The sequence below is a fragment of the Zingiber officinale genome, chromosome 1B, assembly GCF_018446385.1.
Source record: "Zingiber officinale cultivar Zhangliang chromosome 1B, Zo_v1.1, whole genome shotgun sequence".
Taxonomy (NCBI): Eukaryota; Viridiplantae; Streptophyta; class Magnoliopsida; order Zingiberales; family Zingiberaceae; genus Zingiber; species Zingiber officinale.
Genome location: NC_055986.1, coordinates 143,064,269 through 143,074,068, shown reverse-complemented (window position 1 = coordinate 143,074,068; position 9,800 = coordinate 143,064,269). Strand labels below are relative to the sequence as shown.

General features: G+C 38.1%; 1 protein-coding gene across 1 annotated transcript; it reads right to left on the bottom strand.

Annotated features, from left to right (window-relative positions):
- Positions 1-6,108: 6,108 nt before the first annotated feature.
- Positions 6,109-9,470, bottom strand: LOC121982912 (probable inactive receptor kinase At4g23740). Its single transcript, XM_042535922.1, has 3 exons — positions 9,330-9,470; positions 7,554-9,190; positions 6,109-6,844 (listed from the first exon to the last, which is right to left on the bottom strand). The coding sequence occupies exons 2-3, from the start codon at positions 8,779-8,781 to the stop codon at positions 6,201-6,203; spliced, it is 1,872 nt and encodes a 623-aa protein (XP_042391856.1). The 5' UTR covers positions 8,782-9,190; positions 9,330-9,470; the 3' UTR covers positions 6,109-6,200.
- Positions 9,471-9,800: the final 330 nt, after the last annotated feature.

The following is a 9,800-nucleotide window of genomic DNA, read 5'->3' as shown; positions in this document are numbered from 1 at the left end:
TGTTAAATCCTAAATGTTCTTGATTTAGGATGATTTGAATTATAACTTGGATTCTAATTTCTTGATGAGAATTAAAATTGACTTTAGGTTTATATAAGAGTCAAATGCGTGAATTAATATTAACTTAGACACTTTAGTACTTCAGTAATTGACCTAAACATATTAGATACTAATAATGCTACTTTTCTAACTTGAATGGGTTTTTATATATTAAATGATAGCCTAGATCTTTAGATAAAGACTAGAATTTATATAGTTTGACTAATCGAATTTATATGATCCTTAGAACAACTTTCCAATTGATATGTGGTCGTAAATACACACAGATGCACATTATTCATATAATTTTTTATAACTTTTCCTTCTCTTTACTAATTATTCATCCCATTTGAGTAAAAAAGATTGTATCACTCATCCCAAGCTATCTAGTATCACCGGCACCACGGTAAAATATAGATAGATAAATTATAAAGATATTTTGCCTTGTGCAGTACTGCAGCGTTTTTTTTTTTTTTGCTAATATTATTCATCCTACTACTTATTTGGAATGTATGTCATCACAATTATTAACAACAAGATTTGGGTTAATCATCAAATAAATATCAATTTAATTAAATGACTTGGGTATTAGCATTAAAAAAATCACATGAACACAAAAAATTAATAATAATAATAATAATAAAAGCCAAACTAATATCATGATAAATGCATATTATGTAGATCAACATGCTTAAACATGTTAATTCGACATGAATATATACGTGTTAATTACAACTATATTATAGAGATAGTTAGGTCATGCATATTTTTTCCTTGTTTTTCATTCTTAAGATAAGCAAATTATATTGATTTTTTGCTTTCTCCTTTTCTTTAATCTTTATCTTTAATTAGGAATGTTTCATCTTTTTACTATCCATTTTCCAGAGGAAAATATGGATGAAAGAAATATAGTTCATATAAATTCTCTAAATAATTTCTGTGAACGCGCGCATGCATTTAGAATGAAATGAAACTACTTAAATTTGGTAGATGATTAGTAATCGGATTTAATATATTTTAGAAAATAATATGAAAAAGTAATTAATTACTATTGATTTTAAAACTAATATTTTGATTTATGCCCAATGATGACAATGATGAACCATAAGGCCATATAAAATAATGAGTGTATTACTATTGAATAATATAACTTGTAAACTACTTGGGTAAAAAAGAAGAAAAAAGAATCCTTGTTTATATGGGCATTCATATATCTACCAAAACCATGCATTTTGATCAATTTTTTATACTAAGAACATATGTTTTACAGGAATTCAAACTAAGTGCTTTGGAAGTCTTCAATATACATAAAATTATTATTATTATTATTATTGTTGCCATATTGCAATATAATGTATCACAATAACATTAATATAAACAATATAATATGGAATTCTTTCTTGTATAATAATCGCAATGGGGCACAACCTGTGTAGCTTAAATGCAGTTAAATTCCCTATATATCACTGATAGGTAATTAGTTCAAAAGACAAATTGTCACTTGTAATAATTATTTGTCAGGGACAAAATTTAGATTTTATAAACTTCAACGTTCAAAATTGAAATTTGTTGCCCAAAGGATAAAAAAAATGAAAAATGAAAAACTTGTATTAGAAGACTGTCTGTTTAAGTGTGACTGGAGGTTGGCTCGGTTACAGACAGAGATATACACAATCCAGAAGTGAAATTATTGTCAAGGGATACGAAGGTACAAAAGAAAGATCGAATTATGTATATACATGCACTTTATATATTCTTCTCACCTACCAGTAATTGCATATGCACTATTCCTCGACCTATTGCATAAGCTCCAACAAGAAAGGTAGTTGGTCTCAGTATTCTAGGTCTTCAATTCAAAGAAAGTAAATTATGATTTAGATATGTAAAACTTGATTGAATGGCAAATTAATTAAACTGATTTTGATGTTTGAAATGTATGATTTGTCGTTGTTCTACCTAACATATATATCACGTTGTTTTCTCTTCGACGAAACACATTATGGATAATTTGATCTCAGATCGTAAATGAGTTACTCTATGACTCCAAATTATAAATGTTGAAAAATATAACATAAAACCAAAGAAGACATTTCATCAGCTCTAGAGATGCAGTTGGTTAAAGTGTCGATGAGGCCAGAACTAAAAGAAGAAAAGAGATGCAATTTTAGACGAGATCATTAATTATAACTAAGTGAATGTTAGACATTATGTACATGGCTCACCTGTAAGATCCAAACGCTTACTGGAGATGGATCCTTAATTTCCCTGCTAGTGCTAGCTTGTTGGTCACTGTGAGTGAGAAGGGCGTGCTAAGGAAGAAGCATGAGAAGAGACTTCTGCATTGCGTTGATATATATATTAATATTCTTAAGCCACGGAACGCTATGCTACTCGATTCTAATTCTAGCTCCTATATAGAATACGGATGCAGCTGCATGCCGAATATAAGTTAAAGTTATTTTGCTTGTTGGAATGCAGAAAGAGAAATGCAACTGCCAACCCAACTTTCCAATCCCAAAAATGCCGAATGGGTTGGGGTTTTTTAATTAGCTACTGCGCGATCATGATTGTCAACCACCTTTCTTACATATTCTCCTCGAGAAAACTCCATGCTAATTAAGTAAAATTACCAGCAAATAAACATTATCATGACCTACTTCAGTCTTAATTGATAGTTTTAATTACTTCTTCTTGTGCGTATATCAATGTGGAGGGTAAATGTTCTAGTGGCCTACTCGTCCATCTCTGGCTGGCTGATGAAGTGTGGGACCTCTTGGCATGATCAGCTCGTCTCTTTGAAATTCATGCAGGCATTTTATATTACTTATTGATCGACTTATTATAGAAATACATAGTTCATTAATCACGGATGATCTTTTAGTTTGTCTGAGTTTTTTTTTCAATCATAAAATTTTGAGATTGTATATTCGGAATCATATATAAAATCATCCAATATTTTAGCATTGATCACGCGGAAATATTTACATCAAATCATTCATGATAAAAAAATATCAGTCAACAGGCTAAAAGAAAAAAGGACAAGAGAAATGCTCTGCAACATGAACACATTCTTATGATTTACAGAGAGCTCAGTTGCAATGATGCATGATGCATTCTTTATGTTTTCCAAACACAAACTGAGCTGAAAAATAAAAGGGGAAAGCACCACCTAAACCAATCTTGCTATTCCTTGATGTACAACTAACTCTTCCTAAAGTACGGTGGCACAGAACAAGTATATCAATCAATCTGTTGGACAAGAGAGTTCAATATATTTTTGAACTAAATTAGCTTATTAATTTCCTTGCTCTTCGGGCTTTTCTTCTCTCATCTCCAAGTTGCACCAACGTATACTGTATACCAGTACATTGTATCGGTATGTAACTGAAACAATAACGTTTTGGCACCAACAGCACTACACTGTGTATCGGTACAAGTTGGAGCTAGTCGGCAAGAATCAAGAAGAAGAAAGAACGTAGCAGTGCTCAAGGGTCGCACCAAGTGGCAAGGGCGCTCGCCCTCAGTGCCCTTGCCAGCTCACACTAGGATTAACACGGAGAAGATAAATTACGATAACTGAGAATGCAAGAGGATGAAGAGGTGAGTTATGCCGGGTGCAGGATTTACATCCCGCCAATCTCAATGATTGACCTCCAAGGCCGGAGCCACGTTTTTAGCGATCTAGGCTATAGCCTGGGAGCCAACAACGGTGGAAAGCTGATTTCCTTGCGAAGAAAAGAAAAAAAAAATAGAAAAAAATGGAGACTAGCCCGGGTGATGCTAGGGACGGTGTCCATATTAGTGGCCCATAACTCGGGTAGATCACTCGGGCTGGCTCCGCCAATGCTGACCTAAATGATGCATCTTGGTTGGCATGGAATGAAATTTCAAACCATGCACTTTCTATGTGTTTCTTTCTCAATTCTCATTCCATGGTAATTGATAAGAGCTTTCATAATATCACACTAGGTTCTCTAAGAATAGTAGCATAAGAAGACCAGCCCTTTTTTTTTTAATAATTCAGGTGTTCAAATTTTGTTCAATTAATCCTCAAGGTAGACTATCTTTTCCCTTCGTTTACTCATCGGATAAATACAAAACGTAAATTATACACGCTCATAAATTAATTTTCAAGATATTCATCTTATTTGGAAGTGAAACCCTAATCTTTTTATTACTCCTCGGAGTACTTTATCACTACACCCAACTCATGAGGAGCAAACCGGTCTTATTCGTTGAATCACACGGCATGACTTTGGATAACAACTGGATTCCCTCTTGAATTGAATCACACGGCATGACTTTGGATAACAACTGGATTCCCTCTTTTCAAGTTGACCTCAGTTTACAGCACCAAACTCAAGCGAATCGCCAAACTTTGCCCAACGATGAGATTTCTGGAGCATTGCCTGATTGGCTCTAAATACCAGGAACACGAAAGTTACCGCCATTTTTGAAGACTAATCGGTTAGCCATATATGGATGCGAAGACACGTACGTCTTCTTTTCATTTAGAAAAAAATATATATATAAAAATAAACAAATGAATTCGGAACTCCGACACTTGAATAAAGTGGACCTGCCGGCGCAGCCAATGAGATTCTGCCACGAAGGATACGCGGTCCCACTTGCCCTCGGATTGCATCCTGGCGCGCGGGCGCTTTTCAGATGCCGATTCACACGCGGTGGACCCGACTTTTCCAGCGGCAGCTACTCAAGCCCCTCTCTCACTCCGTTCTCTCCGATTCGTCGGTGTGCGATCGGCCGCCTCCCACAGCGTTAGGGTTTTGGTTCGTGCTAGTGGTGGAGGTGCTGAATCGGAGAGATTATTAGGAAGGAGATGGCACGGGTTCCGCTTGGTCTGTCAGCAGCCGCAGTGACCTTCCTCTTCGGCATTGTGCTGATGCCCGCCGTCCGGGCCCAGGCTCAGGCGCCCTCTCCCGCCAGCGATCGTGAGGCTTTATTCCATACACCCTTCTTTTCATCTCAATGGCTATCTTATCTTCTTGATTCGATTCGATCTAGATCGAATGAAACAAATTTTTTTATTTAAGTTTTTTGTTCTTGAATCGTTGCACTTCACCGTTTTATGCACCCGGTTCTAAATATTTTTTCCTGTATGATTTAATGATCATTGCGACGCCTTATGCAAATTTTTTTTTTTTGAGATATAAAGGATTTAACGGGAAAATGTCTATAAACTTCACGTTTTTAATCACTCTGCTGCTGCTGATGGTTTTTCATTTCGTGGAAAACATTGTCTGTTCACTCAAAAATCTACTTTTTGAAAGAATAGGACAATTTGTCTTAAACATCGAAGTTTACTCGACAAGTAGTAATTTTCTAAGTGAAAGCAATGATCTTTTAGTTTAATTTGGTGCAAACCCAACTTTTTTTATCCTACTACGAAATCAAGATTGACTTTGAGAAGCTAAAAATATTATAAAAAAGAACTGTTTCCAATAGAATAATGCATCAATGAAGGAAGCAACAAACTTGCGCAGGGGTATCAATTGATCAAGGAATAGCTTACGTGCTGATGCTGCTTGCCCTGGTGCTCACCTATCTCATCCACCCCTTGGATTTCTGATACGAATCTGTAGAGAAGTTTGAAATGCTTCTGTTTTCTTTTTTCATCTTCTTTATTTATTTGTGCTCATGTAGTGGTAATGGTAGTTTTAATGTAATTTTGGAAGTTTTCTGGATTGCTGCTTTCTTGGGTTTTTAGAAGGATATTGTGTTCTTCCTGCTTTATCTTCATGATTATTTGATCTCTTTAAGCAGTATCGGAGTTCTTGCAACAAAATAAATATGTTTTTTTGCAAGAATTGAGAAGGAAATCGAATGGTACTAGTGTGTTAAGTGATCAGACTCTTCGATCAACATTCAAATCACGTTTAGACTTAAAGAAATGTACACCAGTTCAAATTTCTCGATGATTTTAAAGAGACAAGTTATTGTTTCTACTTCTTATAACCCAATAGCTCGATAAATAATCGTTTTTATTCAGATAATTTGGACCCAGAACTGGTGAAATATTACTACTAGAGCCAAAGAATCTGACCGGACTAGTGCTAAATAAAGATTTATTCTAGCAAGAGGCATTCCAGGGATCCTTCAATATTATAATGTATGAGAAAACATAATCGTTCTGGAGTTGTTTATGCTTCAATTTGTTGTCCTGGTGTTGAGGCTGTTGATCCAGATTCAGTTGAAGGTCGGTTTTCATTGTCGAACCTTCTAACTCCTTCAACCATTCTGACCAGTTCGGCCATCTTGGGCCTAAGCTCTGGGTTCCTAGTAACACAGTTCATTGCAATCTGAAGCATCTCCACCATCTCCTCTTCGATATTAGGACACCGCAATAGCTCCACATCAAACACCTCAGCAGTCCATTCCTCACGAACAACAGACTGAACCCAACGAACAAGATGAACCACCTCATCACCTACACCCCTTACATGAATGGGAGATTTCCCTGTGAGCAACTCGAGCAAGAGGACACCAAAGCTGTAGACATCAGAGGCTTGGGTGGCCTTCCTAGTATCAACCAACTCCGGTGCACGGTAGCCAGCCATTCTTGGTGCAGTTCGAACTATAGAATTAACGAGGGATGACAAGCCCAGATCAGAGATGCAACCGTACTGCTGGCTGTTCAAGAAAACATTGGATGACTTGATGTTCCCATGGACAAGTTTCCCATTGTTTTTGTTGTGAATATGTGCGATTCCTCTTGCTGCTCCAAGTGATATCTTAAGCCTGGTTTCCCAAGTTAAAGGAATTCTGTCCTGCCCTCCTCTGTTTGCTGCAAAATATTAAAAATCATCCTATTGCATCTGGCATTATTTACATTAAAAAAAAATAATCTAGACTTTAGGTCAATGGAAGTAGAATATAGATAATTGTTTTGATGAAAAATACAAGAGAAATTATGAATTTACCTAAAATAAAGCTAAAGCACTCCCTAAACTGAAAGCAAATAGCTTGAGAAAATACTCAAGAAGCAAGGGATTAAGCCATAGAATAAAGAACTACAAACTGAAGTAATCAGTGATACGAGTTCAATAAAACAGTCGTGCCTAAAGAAAAGTTACATGAGTCAGGTATTAACATGGTTAATCTGTATGATTGTTATAAAACTAGTGCTTCTAATACCATGAATAATGCTTATTACTATACCAAGAAAAAAAATTCAAAGATGTTGATGGCATATAAAGTAATGCAATATGGTCAACACTACGTTGTTCCTAAATCCAGGAGTTAAAAGAAAGACTATAATCGCTACTTGATAAATTGATTGACCATTTTTAAGAAGTTGACTAGTCTCTAAATGTTCTATGTCAACCCATATAAATAGAGAACCTTTATAGTAGGAGAAAGATAAGCAATTGAAGGCTACCAACGTGAACTAGCAAGTATCAGCCATAACATAACAAAGTAAAATCTCGAAGTGGCAATCTCACTTCATTGCTACACCTAAAAGAAACAAATATACAAAGAGCAGAGCACTTTACCATGTAACAAGGAAGAAACGCTGCCTTGGCTGAAGTAGTCATAGACCATGAGCTTCTCATCTTTTGAGTAGTAATATGCTTGTAACCCTACTACATTTTCATGTTTTATCCTCCCTACCATCTCCATCTGCTGCTCAAACTCTTTCTTTCCGACACCAACCTCCTTCAGCCGCTTCACCACCACGATAGTTGCATCTTCAAGCACAGCTTTATATGTAGTCCCATATGTCCCTTTCCCCAGAGCCTCAGCAGAAGACCTCAGCAGATCTTCTAAGTCAAAAATAAATGTGCAGCCCTCAAAGAAGACAAGATGGTTGTTCGCTTCATGACTTCCAGACACAGCCTTCTCTGGTGAATAATCCTCCTTGGACCATTTTCCTGACACCAATTTCTGGTCTCTCCTCTTTGAGCAGCAAAAATAGAGTAGTAGCGCGAGTATTAGAAACGCTAAACAGCATCCTCCAACTATGGTCCAGAGAATTAGGGACGCATTCAACTTCCTCAGGGTTGTTGAGCTTGGGAAAGGAGAAAGAGCAGGAGGCAGTGGTGATGCCGACGTTAAAGAGTATGTAGATGCCAAAGTATTGTGATAGAAGGAAGAGTTTGGAAACCTTTGAAGGGATTTGGGAATTGAGCCATTAAGATGGTTATTGGATAAATTAAGAAAGAGGAGGTTTGGGAGCTGAAGATCTGGAATTTCACCGGATAATGAGTTGTTGGAGAGGTTCAGAGTGGCAAGCTTAGTTAGATTGGAAACGGTACCTGGGATGCTCCCGTTGAATTCATTGAAGGAGAGATCGAGCGCCGTCAGATTCTTCCACGGAGAGAAATCCGTTGGCAGAGGACCAGATAAGCTGTTCAGCTGGAGGTGGAGGCCAGTAAGGGAAGTAAGATTGGCGAAGTCTTCAGGAAAGGAGCCGGTGAGGTTGTTGGATCGGAGGCTCAGGATCTGGAGGGCGGAGAGGCGGCTGAGAGTGTTTGGAGGGACTGGGCCACTGAACCCGATCCCCGGAAGGCGAACAGAGACGACGCGGGAGCCGTCAGGGCTGCAGGTGACACCGAACCAGCCGCTGCAGGCAGATGTGGACAGGCTCCAATTGAGGCCGCGGCTGTGAGGGATGGCAATGATGAAATCGAGCAACGCTTGCCTGTCGTCGACCAGACTTCCAGTGGCGAAAGCCGACAACCAAAGGGCAAAAACCACCAAGAGTACTGACTTCCTAATCATTTCTTGCCCTAGTTTGAGATCTCGATTTTCTGCATTTTCTTATGCAAAACCAGAAATAGAATGCAAGAAGAATCAAGCTTTAACAGCGTACCACAAAGTGCTTCACCTAACCAAGACGCAAAACCTCAAATCTCCCCCCTTGGCTTGCCTCACAACGACAGCACGCAGGCAAACTAAGCTAGAGACTCGCGTGGGAGATCTGGGAATGCGACAGGAATCGGCAAGAGGCAACGTAGTCGTTGAGAGAAAGCGAGAAACGAAGCGACGATGCGGCGGCGTCGAAAGAGGCAAATACCCTGCCAGGGTTTTGGCTCAAAACTCAGTAGTAATGCGTCCGAAGCGGTCGGCCAGCGTTGGCGGCAATCAATGCGCTCATTAACTCAAAGAAATGCTATCGCCAACGAAGCAACTGAGAGAGAGAGGAGGAGGCGTTTAGAACGCAGCATGGCAATAGAATAAAATAAGTCCAAAGCAGTCGCCATGTGAGATCGGAGCGAGTCGCGGAAGACGAAGAAGTAGAATATTGATCATAAATGAGAGAAGCAAACCTCGGGAAGTTTTCTCTATTGATCCGCCATTAATGAGCTCGAGGAGACTGGAGAGGGTGGGAAGTGGGCAGGAGAGCCAGGGACGCCATTGGTGACGGATCAAACGCTTCGTTCCAGATTATAAAGATTTACTAAACTTTTCCTTCTAAATCTTTCAAAAATTGCACTTCGCCTCTCGTCGTTTTAGAATTTCCAAATAATATATTTGGAACTTTAGACCGAAAATTAATATTTTAAGCTATGAGATGATTATTGGAAAATTAATAAACGTTGAGTGTGGAAGTAAAATGTTCTCTATATTAAAACGTAGCGGTTTAAAAAGGAAACAGCTGCTTGAGTTCATGAATTTTGATTAAACGACATTTTTCACCCATTTATTCGATACCCAATTCACTCTCTCTTTATCATTGGCAGTCATTTGTGTTGGTGCCCAGAATGGGACCCAGCTCATCCAAGTGTCAAATCAAGTAG

Bases quoted from the DNA above. Each gene is read 5' to 3' on its own strand.
- LOC121982912 (XM_042535922.1), bottom strand. From the start codon at position 8,781: ATGATTAGGAAGTCAGTACTCTTGGTGGTTTTTGCCCTTTGGTTGTCG. The intron at 6,845-7,553 runs GTAAAGTGCTCT...AATATTTTGCAG, and splicing joins CGTTTCTTCCTTGTTACATG to CAAACAGAGGAGGGCAGGAC.